Raw genomic sequence first — 20,312 nt, 5'->3', positions numbered from 1 at the left:
TGAATTTTCACCTATGCTATGGCTAAGTGACAATTCCTGTAAGTTTGAGAGAGAGGTGAATGAAATTAGACGGGAATTGTTATACAAGGTGCATTCCAGGAGTATGCGTTTTATTGTGAACACTGTGGAGGGTCATTACCTCATAACAGGAATAGATGGGTCAAATGAGTGTGGCCTATTCGGGCTCTTGCCAGGAAAATCTCTTCTTGTCTGTTTCTGCGGAAATTGGAGGCCCATAATTGCGGTACAGGTTTAATTCCAAGGAGTTTGTTAGGAATATGCGTTTGCCACTGTAGTGTCCATCATTCCTTACATATATTTCGTATATGCATTTTGTAATCACTGAACGAGACCAGAAAATTCATTGGGGATGTGCTGGATGGATGGATGCTTGGCAGCATCATCTGCAATTTCATTTCCTGGTATTCCAGTATGGCCTGAGATCCAGCAGAAGACAACCTTTTGCCGATGATCTCGGAGACGAATCAACTCTGATCTGATGAGCTGTAGTAATGGATGAGTAGTTGGAGAAATCTTTTGCATTGCTAATAGGGCACTTTGCGAGTCTGTGTAGATTATGCTCTTTTCGATTGAGAGATGGAAAATGTTTTCCAGAGCAAGCTTTATGGCATATAATTCAGTGGTGTAACTGCATTCTGTCGGAAGTGATACAGAAATGATAGTGCCATGGAATACCACTGCTGCACCTGATCCACTCTCGGACTTCGATCCATCAGTATATATTTTAGCGAAGTCAGGATAACATTGTAAATGTGCAGCTGCTGGATGATAATACCCGTTAAAGAGCTTTTCCCATTGTTGGAAATAATTGTCACAACACGGCATGATGATAGACCATGGAGGAACGTGATCTATAGGTTCTTGGTGGACTTTAAGTTGTATTCCAGTTTTCTGCTAGTTCCATTAACCTGATACCTGCAAGCCTAGTTGTTTGTGGTTTGTTTCTATAAAAGGTCGTGAGTTGCGGATCATTAAATATTGACCAATTAGGATGGGTCGACTGGCTTTGGATCTTGGTTGCGTAGTTCAGTAATAACATCTTTCTTCTGATGTTTAGAGGAGCTTCATAGGCTTCTACATAGAGACTTTGCACTGGAGATGTTCTGAACGCACCTAGAGCACCTAGAGCTATTCTTAGAGCTCAATGTTGAATAGAGTTGAGGCGAGATAAAGCACTTTCCCTAGCAGAATCGAAGACAGGCGCTCCACAATCCAGATGAGATCTAATTATGGATCTATACAAGTAAAGCAAGGTGTAACGATTTGCTCCCCAGGTTGTTGCTGATAATGCTCTGAGTATGTTCATTTTTTTTGACAAGTTGTCCGGAGATGTTCAATGTGTTTTTGATAGTTTAACTTGCTGTCAAAAATTAAGCCAAGCAGACGAATACTATTTGCTATTGGAATAGGATGGTTATCTAATTGGAGTTCAGGATCAGGATGTATTTTGCTTATGGTACAGAAGTGAATGGCAGTAGATTTCTGGCTGGATAGTCTATAACCGTTTTGTGTCATCCAAATCTGTATCTGATTTATTGATATCTGCAATTGTCTCTGAACATAGTTCATGTTTTGAGAGTGGCAGCAGGAGATTGTGAGATCATCGGCATAAAGATATGAGTCGACTGTTTTCGGAATGAGTTCAGTTAAGTGATTAATTCTAATTGCGAATAGAGTGGCGCTGAGAACAGACCCTTGAGGAATTCCTTCTTCCTGGACAAAGTTTTTAGAGAGAGAGAGTTCCTCGATAACGAACTTGAAATGATCTTTGTTGTAGGAAATTTTGGATGAAATATGGCAAATTTTCTCTCAGGCCAAGAGAATGTAGATCCTTTAAAATGCCGAAACGCCATCTCAATATCCAGACAGACCATAACGAGATGCTTCTTTTTGATGAATGCATTTCTGATGTTTGCTTCGGCTTTAATCATAAGGTCCAATGATGATCGATTTTTTCTGAATCCAAATTGGTTAAATTTTGGGGGACTCAAGACACCTGGTAAGTGAAATTAGTCTGTAGTTATGAGGAACAGAATAGTCTTTACCAGGTTTTGGGATAGCCAGAAGAAAGGAATGACGCCAGGAGCTTGGGAATGTATGTTCAGTGAAGATTTGATTGAAGAAGATCAGCAGTGATGAGTGTGACTTTGGATCTAAATTTTTGAGCATTATATAAAATATCCCATCAGGGCCAGCGGCACTGTTCCTTGTGTTGGTAAGAGCATGCTGCAGTTCAACCATGGTGAATGGTTGATTATATGTTAGTGCACATCTGTCAGTGAAATTCAGTTTGGATTTTTAGGTTACACCTTTAATATTTTGAAATGATTGGTCATTAACAGTTGAGGAGGACAACCGAGAAAATACAGATCCTAGTGCATTTGCGATTTCTGCAGGGGTAGAGAGTTCCTGTCCATTCCAGCTAATTAGTGGAGTAGACGTTGGAAGAACTTTGCCATTTAACAATTTTATCTTATTCCAGATCATTATGATGTCTGTATTTTTATTAACTCAGGAAGCAAATTTAATCCAAGATTCTTTTTTTTTGCTTTCCGTCTGATATAACGGGCACTTGCTCTAAGTCGCTTATAATTAATAAGATTGGAAGTGGTTGGATGTTTGTGGAATTGATTCTATGCTTTGTTTTTCTCTCTTTTTTTGCATTGTTGCACTCTTCTTTTTTTTAAATTAAATTAAATTAAATTTAATTTAATTTAATTTTCGCCTTTTCCTGAACTTGGTATTGTGGAATGGCAGCGGTTGCAGCTGTTAGAATTTGGTTTGTTATATGTTCAGTAACATAGTTGATAGAAGAGCATTGTATGATATGGTTGTCGAACGAGACAAGCCTGCTGTATTTTATCCAGTCAGCCTTTGGAAATTTCCATTTTACTGGATTGTTTGTTGGTAATGAACAGGAAGTTTGAACTTTGCATATTATTGGGAAATGATCGCTGTTGTGAGGGTCGTTAAGAGTTACCCACTCAATACTTGAATAGAGAGAGCAAATGGAAAGGTCTATTGCGGAGGTTGATCCGGTAGGAAAATGAATATAGGTAGGAAAGCAAGTATTCAACGATGTTAAATCCTGTCTATCAAAAACATTTCAATAAGCTTTCCACGCCTGTCTAAGCTGGAGGAACCCCATAATAGGTGGTGAGAATTAAAGTCACCTAGTAGACAGAAGGGAACTGGTAGTTGCAACAAAAGATCTTCGATTTCCTGAATAGAATATGGACGATTACGTGGAAGATAAATTGAGACCAACGTAACAGTGATTCCAATTACTATGCGTATGGCAACAGCTTCTAAAGAGGTTTGCAATGGAATGCATCTGGAGGGAACTCTTGAGTCCAACAGGATGGCTACTCCTCCATGAGCACTATTAGAGTCAGATCTATCTTGTCTGAAGATAGTGGAAACTTGGGGCGTCAAGTTGGTTTCTTGTAGGCACATGACAACAGGATTGAAGCATTGAATTAGTTCATTGATATCATCGATGTTGCTGCTAAAATCTCTACAATTCCATTGAATGATGTGTTCCATTATTTGGTTTTGTTCGTGGAAGATGTATCTGACTGCTTTTTTTTAAAGCTGATTGTTTATGGCGGTCTGGTTTTGGTTTTTCTTTTCGGGGAAAAGAGGGACGTCCTGATTCATTGCTATCGTCCATATTATCGTCTACGTGTATTTCAAGCAGTTCTTCTTGACCGGTAGTATCATCTCTTTCCAGGCTTGTTAGGCATGATTCTTTCGTCTCAACAGGATACGATCTTTGCAAATTTTCTGCTACCTGACAATGCGGAGATCTCTGGGATGGAATCGTGAGCGGCGTATTATTGCTTTGGTCTACTGAATTTGGTTTAGATGGATGCTGGACCAAGAGTACTGATCGAGCCCAGTCTGATATTGATATTTTTGGAGAGATGGATTTCTGTGTGACATGCCACTGATTCGTGTCTGTGAATAGTAGAACCATAAGTGCGTTTTGGTATACTTAAGTTGACCTGTTTTTTCGCTTCTTGGTAAGAGACTATTTTAAATTTTATATTTTTGTATTTTTTTTTCCTATCTTCCATAGTTCATAATCTTTGGAGTAAGCTGGATGCTTGCCACTACAATTAGGACACTGTGGTGTTGGAGCCTTGCATTCTGCTTGCGTGTGATTTTTGCAGCCGCAGTTTGGGCATATAGCGTCTCCACGGCATTCTGTCTGAGAATGGCCGAACTTTTGACATTTATAACATCTAAGCAGATTTGGGATATATGGCCTAATGCGGCAATTCAAGTAACCCGCTTTGACATAACCCGGTAGATTTGGAGTACTAAAAGTTAAGATTATGTTTCACTTGGGAGTTAAGTTGCCATCTTTTCTGATCATGATTCGTTTTCCATGAGACATATTTTGATCTTTTAGCTCCTGGACAATTTCTTCCTCAGAAACGTTTAACAGATCCCATTCGGAGATCACTCCCTTGGAAGAATTCAGTGTGTTGCGTGGGGTAACCTGAATCGGTATTCCACTTAAAGATGTAAGTTTTAGTAGTAACTCAGAATGTCTTGAGTGAGATGTATCTATCAGTAAATCTCCTGATTGGAGACGTTTGACCATTTTGTGGTGAACCTGCAGCATTTTCTAGGCATCTCTGGATGATGAAAGGGGAGCGCTTGCTCACAGGTTGGGATGACAAAGAATGAACTATGGGGAAAGCTGGAGATTCCTGCTTCCTAGTGTCCTTTTTAAGTCTCTTTGAAAGCGAGAAGTCGTAGTCGGTGTCACTGTCATGTTGAGAGCTCTTGGGCTCTAAGCGAGGAAATACGTCAGTTTCCATTTCTGCTCCTTTTAGCCCCGAGGGATGGATTTTCCCCACAGGTTACCGGCCCTGCCACGTGGAGGCAGGAGCTGCCGCCAGTAACCAAGCGGATATTGTGGTTAGTATTTTATATAAAGACTAGGAAAAGAAAGGTGGATTCCTTTTCTGGGTTCTTACTTCTGACTTTGCAAGCAAAGAGCCACTTGATGTGAACAAACGAGGGGAAAACCACACAGGAAAAGAAATAAAACTATATTGTTTTCAAAGAGCACTCTATAAATCGCACAGAGAAAAACGTTTGGCACTCGGGGCCGTAGAAATCTGGAAATCAGTTTTTATTATTATATATTTTTTATACATATCAACATTGGCTACGCACACACTGTAATATTGTAGCTGAATCACTGGATGTTGTTTGGAGAACGTATGGTGATCCTCAGTCAGGATTAAGGCGTGGTTGCCATAGTCCTGACTCGGGACTTCGCGAATAATGACTCGGTCTTTTAGCCGATTTGGGCAAGAATATGCATCGCCCACTAATTTTCGTTTCTGCCACTTGGAGGCAGATCGTTTACTATTATCATTCTAAGTATTTTAGTACGGATAGGAGAATCATACCCTGTCTCCCACGGCGACAGGATCAGCAAAAAAGTAAGGTCCATGATATAGTACACAATTGGGATTGTGAGTCAAGTCCACAATAGAGTCAAATATTAAGATTGAGTCAATATGGCGGATGCGCAGAAATGAAATGTTAGTATGCAGTTAGGCGAGGTTTCTGGCGCCGTTCGCCTGAGAGGGTGTATTATGTGGGGCAGGCAAACAGAAAAACCAATATGGAAAAATCTGAAATGTATGTAGATAAAAAATGCCTCCCTTTTCATACGAAATCACTCTATAGCGCAGGAAGGGGAGCGCAATCATAAAAAAACCCAGTGGAACTCTTTCCCATCCTACTTAACTGCAGTGGTATCAATTAATCCAGTGAAAATGAATAATCCTGTCATGGAAGATCATCGAGTGACTGTCAGATGCACGCTAAGTATTAACCGACTATTTAAATCTATGGATAGTGGCTACAGGTGGATGCTGATGGAAGAACAAAACAATACTCGGCTACGGAACTCAAAAGGTACCCTTGGAAGAACATTGGAGCATTCTGAATGTATTAAGTGGGTGGAAACTATGATCCATGCCAAGTGGATTATAATTTCGATCTCAAGAGCAAATTCGTTCGTCCATTTGAAACGAGTTTCGTTTCACTCTCCAGACCGTGTGCTGGTTATCTCAAAGCTGCAACAGTCTTATTATTCTTTCCGTTTATTTTTATAGAATACACAGATGGTGAACTCACAGTACGTATAATATAATTTTCCTGGTCAGTCAGAATAGGTTTGAATGAAAAGCTCCTCAACACGTGTTTTCTTATAAGAAGACAAAGAGAGAAATCGCATCGATTTGGTTCGTACAAATGCACATTATACGTACAGTGTATTCTAGGGAAATAAACCGAAAGAATAATAAGACTGTTGCAGCTGAGGTTAATTTCTGCCTTTGCCTCCTCAATTACGACCACCAAAGTTAACTTTTCTATAGAGTTTACATACCAACGAGTTTTCTATAGAGTTTTCTTAACAAATGAAAGCCGTTTAAAATTTTCCATGCTACTGCAGTGCCAGTACATATTCCTTCTACATCCAGCTATAGTGAAAGAAAACTGATGTACATTTGTCCTTGGTTGGGGAATGAGAAGTGTACAGTAAAGTTTGAAATATAACAAATTACCCAAAATCGCGATTTGTATTTTAACAGTTCCTCATAACAATTCTGAGTGTGAGAAAATATTCACAAAAGGTGAAAAAATAAACCGAATTGCAGTCTTCTCTTTCTGGTGAAGCTTTGGAAGTGCTCTTGACAGCCAAATCTGAATAACAGACCATTGTTATAAACAAAATCAATAAATTTTAGTTTCTAAACAGAGCAAATCAAAAAATGTCTTGTCAATACGAGAGACATTTTCAAACATTCATCGTACGAAGTCAAATGTCCAGAATTTTCATCCATCAAGCACTTGTTGGTACTTTAACACATTTTCTTTAGCCCAACTCTACTGTTGTCATTCCACACGTCAGGGCAGGGAGGTTAACAATATTTAGTTGTCGAAGAAACCACGTTAGTTTTAAGGCGCTCATTGCAGGTATTTCTCGAGCTCCAATACATTCAATTTCTTTGTGCTTTCCAGTAACACCATCGTTGGGTCACTCCTTTTAAAAGCACGAGAAAAGATATCCTCTCCTCGGGAGGGGGGGAATATCTTTCACTTTTCACTCTGAGGATCAACAAACTGCCTGCATCAATTCCAATGGAGTGAGAGGATTTGGGAACTGGAATTTGTCAAAGTCTTGTTGATCTTTGTAGTCGGTCATATGTTAGAGCACGCTGAAAAGAAAATTTATTTTAAAAAACAATTGCCTGACAACAGGGCAAGCATCTTAAACATCAATTGACAGCTCTTAAGCTAAGGACCAAACAGTTATTATTTTTCACTCTTAAATAATAATTAAATGGTTTCATTCAGAAACCAATTAATTGCAAACAACTGCACGGTTATGTGGAGATAATGGGACCAACTTTGAATGGCAGAATATGAGTAAACTGCGATACGCAGATTAAGAGAAACCCTCGCTCTCGCTCTTGTTTGTGTAAACTTGTTTACTTCAGCGCTTCTAGAGGGTGTACTAACAAGCTAAGAAAACATCTTTTGAGTAGAAATGGAATTATAATCCTCTCCTAATTAATGATTTCATTGTGAAAACGGCTAGGGAACATTTTCTTCATTAAAACAGCGCATTAAACCTCGAATCGAGATATCCTCCAATACTTTCTCAAGGAGTCATTTTGCGCTTTTCGAAAATATCGCAATTCCCCTGTAGCTAAAGCAAAATCCTTGTGATTTTTGATGACTGGTTATCCAAATTAACGTGTTGATATCAACATCCCAAACATGTAAACGTGCGTGGATTCTTTCTTTTTTATTTAATTAATTCTTAAAATAAAGGATCTTCGGTAGGGATGGTTGCGGTATGAAGATAACTTTGAGAGTTAGCGATGTAATCTTCGACGTTAGTTCAGTGCTTGGCAGCGGGCCACATAACTGTCTGAAGCCTGACATTACTGCACTGCCTGTCTGACAACAGCAACATGTTCTAGCACCCAAAGAATGCGACGTATTGACTAAACAGATTTCTTTTCTCTGTTACATCGGGGTGGACACACCTGCGTTACTTTTGGTAATACATGATAAAATGCCGTGTCCTGTTCATGGCAGCAGCTGCGAGTATGCAGGATGAATGTATCTCGTGCTGTAGATATAATCATCCTCATATGCCACTCCTTTGGTAATCTTGTTGGTATGATTTTTCGTGTGTCTGTACAAGTGTGTGTGTGCATAAGGCCCAAACTTCAAGTTTTGCGGGCCGAAAAACTCGGAATTGAGCACAGAGAAAAATCCTACCAGCCCAAACGAATTTCGTACACTTCAGAGAATAATTAAAAATCTATTAATGTTCGGTCTTATGTTAAATTAGCATATTTAGTCTTAGCGTACTTCATAATGACCAAAATATTTCATTCTTCAGATTGAAGTTTACGATTTTTCATGGAGGGAGCAGCAGCAGCAGAGCTGCTGAACTACAGCGTGACCTTTCAACTCTTAAAACTGCGCGTGCGAACTTCATTAAATATAACCACTTCCCTCTTAAAATATACAAACACTGAATTATGAATATATTTAAAAATGCAATAAAAATAAATCTCCTCGACATACAGCGGCAACACGTATCGATTATTAATTATCAGTTGAACCCATAACACATCGGTTATTAATTATTGGTTACAGATTAATTCGAAACAGATTTTTCATCCAGAGAACGATAAATGCTTTTCCCTACTTTTTTGCTCGATTATTACAAATAACTTAATTTTTCGATGTTCATTATTTGCTACACGACAGGCGAGGATAATATATTGATTTAACTTAAAATCCGGATGTTTCGGCAAAATATCTATTCCCATATTTTGAAAAAATAAAATTGCTTTTTTTTGTAAAGTGCGTTTCTCCCTCTTGGAGCTAGCGTTTGAATTTTCCAGTGAAACCTGGATGCCGTAATAGAAATGTGTTTTGCTTCATCGATCAAATGGTATTTATCTTTCTTTTCCGAGTTTCTGAATACTGTAAATAGAACGAATGTGGGAATAGAAATGCTGTCTTTATATTCTCTGTTTTGCTGTCGTTGGTATTGGAAAAGCGTGAAATTCTAAACAAACTTTGCATTTACCACGGTTTTTTTCTTGTTAACGAATTTAATAACAAATCTATGATGTCCATGAGCAATATCTGCTGATTTGGACGTTTGTTAGTTTAGCCCAAATGATCATTCACATTCTGGTTTTTGGGTGAGGGCTTTTTAGACGTAGGAGTTAAAATTTTAGTTGTTTAAAATTTTATTTTAATTTTGTTTGGTACTGCTTCATTATCTACAGAGAGCACTGGCTATATTGTATGCGAAAAAGTAATGAATTCCATACGAATTTCTTTGTGGAAGCTCCATTACACCTTCGGATAATCATTGAAGAGTTGAACCTGAACTCTCATTGTCTCCTAAAATCGTTCTAAGTAGGTGGGTGCATGAATATCTGTTGCCTTATACCACGCAAAAATTTTTGACTAGGTAAAAGATTTAGTATTCTGGATGAAGAGATTTAGCTTATATACGCATGACTGAAGAAGTCGGTCAGCAATGATCTCGCATTCATTTTTGCTCAATTTTCAAACTTACCAGGTGCCACTACATCATTTTAGAGAGAAGGAACGAGCCTCTGATGAAACTTTCACAAGCAGTTATTGATATTTTGGTTGAAGTTAGCTGTGTCCCGAGTCATATTGCATATGAAGAATAATGAAGGGCGTTTTATGCAAACCATGAGAGAATTAAGATTGTAGATCCTGTAAGTGTCGCACACTTCAAATACATTTCACTTAACTCAGCTGAAGTACGAAGAAACTTATGCATACCATGATGGAAATTACTTGCTTTTATTCATTAAGAATTCTGCTTTGAGTTTGAATAAAGCATAAATGCCTTTTCCACAATTTTAGAGCCTATTTTGAATCTTTATTTTGCCTTCCTTTTTAAAGATTTCCCTAGTATTGGACCATGAGGAAAAAAGGATGAAAGCAGAATGAAGGCAGCAGAAATGAGATTTGATTAAGGATTTTTCAATACTATAAAATATATAAGTCATTATTTATCCAAGTCTCGTATAAACGTTCGCTGTACCTTTAATAGCAATGACCCACAACCTCCTATCCTTAAACAAAGAGTACAAATTAAGTGAAAATTGCTTTCTTGTTTTTGATATAGTTAAGCAAATATTGTGGACATTTTAAAACTAACTCTTAAAATAACTTTAAAAACCCTTTCTTCTGGTTAGTTTCATCAACAGATTAGGATAGAATCACAGATAAATATTAATTTTTTTCATTAAGAAAGAATCGCATCTTTGCCTGTAATTATGAAATCACTCAAAATCGACTACAATCAGTATAGCGTTCGTGAGCACGCAAGTGTCACACGATATCTTAATGTAAAGTGATTTTCTTATAAGAAACTGAAATTTCTTTATCTGGTTGTCATCCAGAAGGGATAGTGATTTCTGGTTTAGCATTCTTTTTTTATTATTTTTCCGGGTCGATATATTTACACACCCTTCACAGCTGGTATTTTAGAGTAATCAGTTTCATCAAGGTGTGACTCAAGGTTAGAGAGGGAAAAAAAAATGAAATGCAGCGTGCTTTAAAGTCTCATTACTTTACAAACTACTTCCTGGCACGCTCACATAAATCATACAGAAGACGCCAAAGTACTGGGTCTCGTGTTTTTTTTAATAATTTTTCGTCTAGAAAGTACAGTGATTTAGTATCGTGTAGTTAATCCCTTCTGGATCCGTTCCAGTTCTCTTAATAATACTATTGCTTGAGAAAGTCCCAAAAGAAAAGGACTAGGAAGAAAGTGTTCCTACCTGGATACCGTGCGATTGTCATTGATCAAAGTCCTCTGTTTTCTTCGCTTTTTCCAGAGTTCAGGGGACTGATCAAGCAGCACCACTGGATATCGAGCCTGAAATATAAAGTTTAATTTATATAATCATGACGTAGTCCTCCATAATGTTAAGTTTTTCACTAAAACATATACACTATACTGCAAATCATGCTAAATGCATTTCTGATGAACCATGCAGTGAAAACGGGAACATATTTATAGTTAATGGTATTGAGAATATTTTTGAAAGATACGGCTATTGAAAAACCAAGTCATCTTTGTTGGAGCTCCTGATGGTTATTTAACTAGCATATGTTTGTATTATATTTATAATAGTCTGTGAGAAGCTGTCCACACTTTGACAACTACCTTTCGGATATGCATTTATGGCGCACATTGCACCCACACTCACACGACAGGACAGTGAGTAACATATTTCATTTTGTGCAACCGATCACGATTGATATAACAAACAGTATACCAAAGCAGGATCAACTATGGTAACGAGAATTAAGAATTATAACACAAATATGCTGAAAATAATCCAAATTAACGCACAACGGGCCAGATCAGTGGCTGACCAGTTACGGACCAAAGCCGAAGACGAAAACTTGGATGTCATTATAGTCCAGGAACCGTATACACATCTAAAGCGGGTCGCAGGGTACCCACACAATTATAAGGTGATCCACACGGATGATGACACCCCATGGGCTGCCGTTCTGGTAAGAAACACCAACATCAGTGCAACTAATATCACACAGCTGTGTACTCCATGGGCTGCTTGTGCACAACTTGGCACAGCATTAGGATCTCTATATGTCGTGGCACTCTACTGCAGACCGGGACAAGATATAGGCTTTGCAATCGACTACCTCCGATGCCTACAGGACACCCTACCAAATCAAAGAGTCATCATTGGAGCTGATGTCAACTGTCGCTCTCCGGCATGGCACAGCCTCACCCCAGACAGGCGAGGAACTCGAAATGGACAACTCTTAAAAGACTACCTTGCAGGATCCTATCTAACTGTTCTAAATCGACCCCACCATCTGCCAACATTTTCGAGCACCCTCTGGGAGGCCACAATTGATGTCTCCCTGGCCACCAGGAGTATGGCCGGACATGTGACTAATTGGAGGGTGGAGGAAGCATGGACCACCTCAGACCACCGGGCAATAACCTTTTCAGTTGAAAGACAACTAACAAGAATAACTCAAACAAACCAACCACAAATGAGATATGCAGTCGCAAATGCAGACTGGACACTGTATAGAGTTGCTCACCACGGCAATTAGACACAATCTGGAAAACATAAACCCCCGGAGCGACCCGGATGACCTTCAGAGGGAAACTACAAAATTATTACTAAACATCAGTGATCGAGTGATAAAAAAAAAACAACCCAAAACCTGGCACAGTACCCTGATGGACACCAGAAATTGCAGTACTACGACGACAAATGCAAAAAACAAGAAAAGACTTCCAGAGAGCTCGCAGAACCTGGCCCGAAGATGAGGTGGAGGTCCTGAGACAACATTACAGAGAAGCTAGGAACCGTTACACAGACACCATAAAAAAAGTAAGAAGGGTTCTTGGGAGCGCCTAGTGTCTACTTCTGGAAACACCGACCCCTGGGGCATAGTCTACAAGGTGATAACCAATAAGCTTCCCAGGGGCGAGGTCATTAGTACTACCAGGACACCGAAGGGAAACCTAACGACCACTTGGGAGCAGTCAATGGGCAACATACTGGACAAAATCTTCAAGGAACCAGCAATATTAACCATGCAAGAACAACACAAAATTTGCAAGGACAACGCAATCTATAACACCTCGACAATTGAACCCCCCTTCACCCTGGAAGAGCTCAGTGAGGCTGCCACCAAGATCAGAAATCGCAAATGCCCAGGACTGGACATGATCGAACTTGAGATCTTGAAGAAAACTGCAGAATTTGCACCGCACTTACTACTTACTCTCTACAACAGGTGCCTGGAAACAGGCAAATTCCCCACAGCATGGAAAACAGCAAACACCAAGTTGTTACTTAAAAATCCTAACAAAAAACCGGACTGCCCAGAGTCATATAGACCTATTGCACTGCTCTCAGTGGTCAGCAAACTATATGAAAGACTGCTGCACAAGCGAATCAAAAACCACTATGAGAGGACAAACCTGGCGGCTAGAAATCAGTTCGGATTTAAGCCGGGTTCCTCCACAGTGGATGCACTTGGAAACCTGCTTCGGAAGGCACAGGAATGCAGAAAAAAAAATACCTACTAGTCATTTCAATTGATTTTGCTGGGACGTTCGACTCACTATGGTGGCCGAGCGTCCTAGCCAGACTAAGGGTGGCTGCAGTCCCTATCAACCTATACAAGGTAATGGAGGACTACCTATCTTGCAGGAAAGTAGAAATAAATGCCAACTACCAAAAAGTCACAAGATCTGTATACAGGGGCTGCCCGCAGGGGTCTGTCTTGGGGCCACTCCTTTGGAATACGGTTCTCGACGAGCTCCTGAACCTGGACCTGGGGCTGATCGGAGCCCAGGCCTTTGCAGACGACCTTATTCTTACCATTGAGGCTGACTCAAGAGCCCAACTGGAAACTACCGCAAACCAAGCTCTGCAGAAAATACAAAATTGGGCTACAAGAAACCAGTTAAAAATTTCACCGACGAAAACCACATCTATTCTACTAAAAGGAACCCTGCAAATACGGCGTCCACCCCAAATTAAAATAGAAGGTGTGACCATTAAATTTGCCAACCAAATGAAATATCTAGGAGTTATCCTAGACAAAAACTTATCCTTTCAACCTCACCTACAATATATAAGGACGAAGATAAGACGTTACTCGGCACTGGTGGCGAGGGTTACGAGAAAAGACTGGGGATTAAAAAAAACAGCACTAATGTTGCATTATAAGGCAACCTTCATCCCTGCGATAACTTATGCTGCTGCAGTGTGGTACAGCAAAACGACGCTTGCAGTCAATAGGAGAACTCTGGATACGATACAAAGGACCATTTTACTAACAACCACACGAGCATGCAGAACAGTAAGCACACCAGCGTTGCAGGTGCTTGCTGGAGCGCTCCCCCTCGATTTGGAGACTGCAAAAGCTGGCTTGCTCTTCCTGCATGCCAGGGAGGGTTGCTGCCACCTTCCAGGATTTCATAATTGACCCAGCGAGTAGTACAAAAACAGAAAAAGTCCGATTACAGGCTTACCTACTTCGGGAGTGGCAACAAAGATGGACCGATACAACAAAAGGAGAAATCACAAGAAAATTCCTTCCCAACCTCAGCAAAATATATCCCAAGCAACCAGCCTGGTACTTTCCGGGGAAGCATTTGACTTCGCTCCTTACTGGTCATGGTCCCTTTAAGGAGAAGCTGCTTGGGTTCTGCCTTGTTGAGGACCCCAACTGCACATGTGGGGTGATCGAGAAGTGGAACCACTTGGTCTACGACTGCCCAGAATACGAAGATCTCAGAGGCATCCTGATCACAAAGATACACTACCTTCCGAAAGGACTGGAATCCCACTTCATTGACACAGAAGAGGAATACAGAGCACTTTCTCAATATGCGCAGGACCTCTTCGAGAGGAGAAAACTACTAATTACCATAAATCGTGTCTGAAGAAAGATCACCACAAGTTAAACTGTACAAGACCATAAAATACTATCCAACAGAGTTACTACAGAGAAAAACCTTGAGACAAGTGAGTGAAAAACACGAGGACGGAGCTTACCCCATGAGCGACTGGACTGAAATCGACTCAATATTGAAGAAAAGAGACTTAACGCAGCACAGCTGCCAAACGCCATTTGGCGACTTGAAGAGGGCACCCTAGCCTCCTTCATCTTTAATACCCATATCCCCGGTGGGGGGGGAAGACGATCTTACTGTCTCATCCCCTTCTCGCCATTCCCACTTTCCCTTCTGGTGGGGCATGGGCATGCCCCACTGTGACTTGGAGTTGCCTCCTCTCTCGACTCCATACTTCTGTCTTTTCCCCCCAGACTTCAGTCTCCCCACCCACTCTACCTGCACATACGCAAGCCCTATACATCGGAATTGATTTAATCATCTCCAAATTACGTTTTTCGCCCATACACTCGGCGTTTCAAAAATTTAGCGTTATTCCCCATAGAATTTACCAAAATAAAAAAAAAAAAAAAAATATATATATATATATATATATATATATATATATATATCTTAGTTTATTTTTTAACTTTCTTTTCCTCTTTTTATTATTATTTTTTTTTATTTTTATTTTTTATTTTTTTTAGGTCCTAGCCGCCGAAATCTCAGGAAATTAAGCGGCAGGACCTTCCAGAGTAAATCTTAGTCTACTGGTGTTTCCTGGTCTGCCTCCACGGGGCGAAAGTGGGGCAACGTTGGGCCTCAGTAGGGGTCCAGCGGCTAAACGACCAGATGAACAACGGTACATGACATTACACATATACAATATCCATACACTTTTAAATCTCTGGCATTTCCCAGCGAACTGGTTCACTCACAATGAAAGCAACGCGGAGATGGGGGAAACCCCTGGTGCCGTTTGACCCTAAACACACTTTACACTTTATATGCCCATTATTAACACTGATCTACCATAAATATTCACTGTATCCAGCCCACTGCATTGCAGACCGAAGAGAACAATGCTGAGCAAACTTCCATTGGTAAGAAAAAAAATTCGGTCTGTTGGGAGATGAAGACTGAATCTTTAACAAGAAATTAAATGAAAGTTTCTGTTAAAGTTCACAGAGAATGTCCTTCAGAGTTTCTTAATTTCTAGTGAGGACGGCAACCAGTCATTATATACAGGGTTATCTGTGAAGGAATCACTTCTGAATATTCTTGAGGTCGCATAAACAGAAATGAAAGATTCTGTATTACATATCTCACTATATACTGGTCAGAAATATAAAATTGACGCGCTGGTTTACTAATTTAAAACTATGCTTTTCTCCTGAATTCTTATATCACCTTCATAGCAGACATACTCTGCTATGCAGATGATATAAAACTTTAAACAGAAGTCCACTTAACAGATAACCACTAAAAATCATTGAATCCATCAATTTAAAACTTTTAAATTTTGATATGCAAATAAATTCTTCAAAATCTGCAATGATCTCATTGAAGCCAAACTAACCACATCTTCCAGTAATGCTAAAAAAAACTCTTTAATCCGGAAGGTCTACCACCACACAGATCTAGGAGAGATATTTGAATCAAAGCTGCGGATCCACAGAAATCTTGAAACTCTTCGTATCACAGTGTGTAGATTTAGTTGGGTAGCATTTACTTCATGTTCGAGACTTTGCAAGGTTTAAAATATAAGTTTATAGAATGGTTCATGCCTCAGAGATCGGCTTCAGCTTCTTCATCCACGACATTGTCTGACGATTACTGGTTTATCAGGTAGCTTAAAGGCAAACATAACCTCACAAATGACATCCACACTAATATCATTAAAACTGCCCTCAATTACGCAACTATAGAAGCAAAGGTTGAAGAAAGAAGACTGACTACCGCCCTAAACGGATTACGGGCTACATCAGTTGATTTTTGGGAAATTTGCTATTGTAGTATCCCACATCAAACCCTCAGAGCTTTTCCCTCTCTCCGCAGCAACTGTAACAGTCTCCACCTAGCTGATCTCTTCAGACTGTCCAGACCCTGGATGCAGATCATCAATCATGTAACAAAAAGTATAGAAAAGATGTCAAGCATAACATTGTAGAATAGAGGATTTACGCCACCACGTTATCATCGCGAGTCCAGTTGAAAAGTGCCATTATATGCCGTTACCCTTTTCTAAATTTCGTATAATTTCTATCTTACTTTATACTTACTCTAAATTTACAGTATTCGAGAGTATATGGCAAATTATAGTAGTGCTCTAATTTTATTTATTAATCTTTAATTGTACACGTCTTTAAATTATGTAATATTTGACAAATTTACTCCAGAAGAATTTCGATGTACGCCCTCTAGTCTTAATTCAGCTTTCTCCGTGTAAAATCCCCGGCTACTGGCCGCTGAGGGTCTTATTACTGCAATGCTATAAAGATAAATTAATTAATTATATGGTCTGTATCAGATTCAGCCATGCTGGGTGAAATTCTTCTAATCGCTAGCGAGGATCACGTGAATTACTTGCATAACGTGATAGCATTTACCATTTCTGATAGCTGTCAGTTTATTTGCTTCACGTGTTTGTTTACTGACGCAAACGTTAATAAATAAACATAAATTTCATCAAAAATTTATTTAATAACAGAGTTTCCTAGTTGGTAGTTTGGCTGAAAAAAGATGGTACCTTTTTCACTTACCTGGTTCTACAGCTCTTACTATTATAGTTGGCAAAACCAAGCAGCTATTTTGGTTTTTCTGATTTATTAAAATATTTATGAGCGAGAACTAGTTATTAGCATGTTTCTGTTTCAATAATAGCGCCTACCTAACCGCACTTTGATTATAACATCAGAATTCAAGTTTCATTGTAAAAGTGTTAGCGCTGTATTTATTACAGAAACCTTTTTTTGTTAATAAGTTATTTGCATTAAAAATTAATTAACTATCATAAAGGGTTCAACAGCAGAAACTATTATTATTTAAGGGATTCGCGAATAAAAAACAAATATTGGGCAGCATTGATCTAATGAACAGGCTTTCGCTTCACTGCAATATAACATTTTTTCATCGAATTTTTTTTTTTTTTTTTTTTTTTTTTACAAAAGCATCTGTGATAACGCGATTTACAAATGTAGACGTCACTGAAGATTATCGATTTCTTGGAGGGATGAAACGCTTTGCAGTGATTGTATACCCGCTATAGTTGCATACTAAAAATTCCTGTATTTGAATTTTCTATCTACTACAGATGAACTTAACAAAAAACAAACAAAAACAAGTATGTTGATGTATTATATTTCAGGCGTGTTAGCAAATAGTTCATGACCTATCACAAAAAAAAAGGAAAAAAAGAGTAAAAGACAATGACTTATGCGCAAACCAAGAAAAGTTTGTTTCTGCCCATCCGCCATTTTGCCTCATTCCTCCAACCAGCCCATAGCCAGTGGGCTACAATATACGGTGAAATATAACTATAATATCCAGTGTTTCGGCTGCAATAGGCAGTATATCCTATGCGGCATGAATTAAAAAAATAAATAATAAGTGGTCAATTATTGGTCCGATTTTAATGAAACTTGGGAAGACTGTGCAAATTGTTCTGAAAGAGGCTAATATAAGATTTCAAGAAAATCCATCCATTTTAAGTCGATTATTACCTGCGGACGGACGCGCTAAGAAATAATAATTGTCGGATTTCTATTAGTCCGAGTTTAATGAAATTTGGAAGCGCCCGACAAATCTTTCTAAAATGTACAAATATAAATAAAAGAAATAATAACTGCCGGATTTGAGAGACATGACAGATTTTTCTATAATATCCAAAATGTAAAATTTTTGAAAATCCATCTAAGAAGCCCAATAGGTGCACTGCACTTATGCCAAGCGCCTAAAAACTATCAGACAGTGGCAAGTTCTCAATGTATTCGTGACCAATTCGAGTTCACTTTTATAAATTTCTGCGCATTTTAATACAGCCAGCGCACTCACTTATGAAGTGGCTGTCATCATTTTTAAATATGTTACTTCTATCGAGATACTTTTTAAAATTTATCGAAATAACACTGCTTCTTATATTGGATGTTTTTAATGGATGCTTCTTCTCAATGGATCTTTTTAAGAAGGATCTTCCCAGGAACTATTTTAGGAAGAGCTCCAGAATATTAATTCCCAGAGTATTTTCCACATTGAATTGTGTGTTTAGAATTAATGTAAAGTGAAAAGTAACAGCATCAGCGTAGTGTCTGTAAACTATGTTACGTTGGCTTCTCTGTTTCGTGGAATGGAAAATAACCCATGTTTCTAGAGAGGAAGACAACTCTTAGAGGAGACTGAACTCGGTCACGATGTAAAAGCTTCCAAAAAGTTCCTTTCCACGGATATCGAACCCAAGCCTTTCCTACACACTTTAGAAGAATAGTGTTTGTAACAGTTGCGTTAGCTGCGAGGGCACAGTTTATTGAAATGTCATCACAAACATTGGTGGCGCCTCTGTTAAAAATAACGACAGAACTCCGATTTTCGTTCCTCTCACTGTAGTTTGCAGAAAGCGACTCCGCACCTTTCTGATACAGGTAGGCTAACAGCAGAGCATCATCTTTTGTGTGTTGTGCCCTATTATTTCGTGTATTTCCTTCCTGACAACATCTCCTGAGAGAACGTACCTGTCTCTCCTGAAATCGATATCTGGGCTAATCCTATTATTTTCAGTCGGTCACTGCTCTTGTAACAGATCCCCGCTACTTTCGAATTCGATTTATTTATGGAACCTCTCTTCAAGGATAGACAACGCAATTATCTTCGGGCAAAACTTGTTAATTTACATGTTTCTTTCTTTTTTTTTTCTCGCTCAAAAAGCTTATGTAAATACCCCTTGATTGTGTCGTCATCTCTCTCTCTCTCAAAAATCCTTTATAGAGAGAGAGGGAGTTCTATATTTAGCAAAACTTACAATGTTCTGCGAAGCGGTGAAGACTCAGATTTCATAAGCAGGGTCCTCCAAGATAGAAAAAAAGCCCTTCTATTGTTTACCTTGCGAGACGAGGGATGTTTGGACAAAAGATTACACACGCGCTCTTTGTCAAGTTTTGTTTAAATTTGAGAAGTGGAGAATTACCTTCAGTATCTTCTTGGATTACCTACAACCTCAACTTTGAATAAGCTAGTCTCGTTGCTTTGAATATATATTTAGAAAAGCTGCAAGTAACTACCGAACACAATAAACCCTTTGAGTTTATTGTAAAGTTACTCACGAGTTGATACCCTAATAAAACATTGTTCTGAAGAGTGCCAAATGTTACTTTCATCCAGCAAAATTTTAAATTTGCTGGGTTGAGTTTGTACAAAAAATAAACGACTCTCTAAGGATAATGGTTCACAAAATAATGGAGGCTTGTTTGTAGCGAGAAGAAACCGCTATGAATTCAAGTTAATATTTGAAATGGCGTTACACTAAGCATTGCTGCTTGAGTTTAAAAGTTATTAGCAGCAGCGTTATCTGGAAATTTATATTTTTCACCATTCTTCGTGACATCCCGGTGATTTGACAGCTGTGCTTAAAGTTCCTTAAATGGTTTGTATGCCCTTCGGTAACCCAAGAGGGGAAGGAAATCTATGACGGTACAGTTCGAGATGATTCGATTTTAATATCTGTCAGAACGAAAGCTCAGTAAACTATTTGGCGAGACTTCATGCTGCCACCTACACAGCTGCA

The 20,312-nt window shown here is 39.0% G+C and overlaps 1 protein-coding gene across 1 annotated transcript in view; it reads right to left on the bottom strand.

Moving 5' to 3' along the window:
- Positions 1-20,312, bottom strand: part of LOC150083078 (uncharacterized) — a 305,874-nt gene that overhangs the window by 180,673 nt on the left and 104,889 nt on the right. The window contains exon 5 of the mRNA XM_090377773.1: positions 10,917-11,014. Coding sequence (XP_090233899.1) covers positions 10,917-11,014 — 98 coding nt within the window. The remainder of the gene's footprint in view (positions 1-10,916; positions 11,015-20,312) is intronic.

This window comes from Mastigoproctus giganteus, chromosome 7 (genome assembly GCF_048544385.1).
Source record: "Mastigoproctus giganteus isolate SK-2022 chromosome 7, ASM4854438v1, whole genome shotgun sequence".
In the NCBI taxonomy this organism is placed as follows: domain Eukaryota; kingdom Metazoa; phylum Arthropoda; class Arachnida; order Uropygi; family Thelyphonidae; genus Mastigoproctus; species Mastigoproctus giganteus.
The sequence above is the reverse complement of the archived record's forward strand: the minus strand, read 5'-3'. Positions and strand labels throughout refer to the sequence as shown.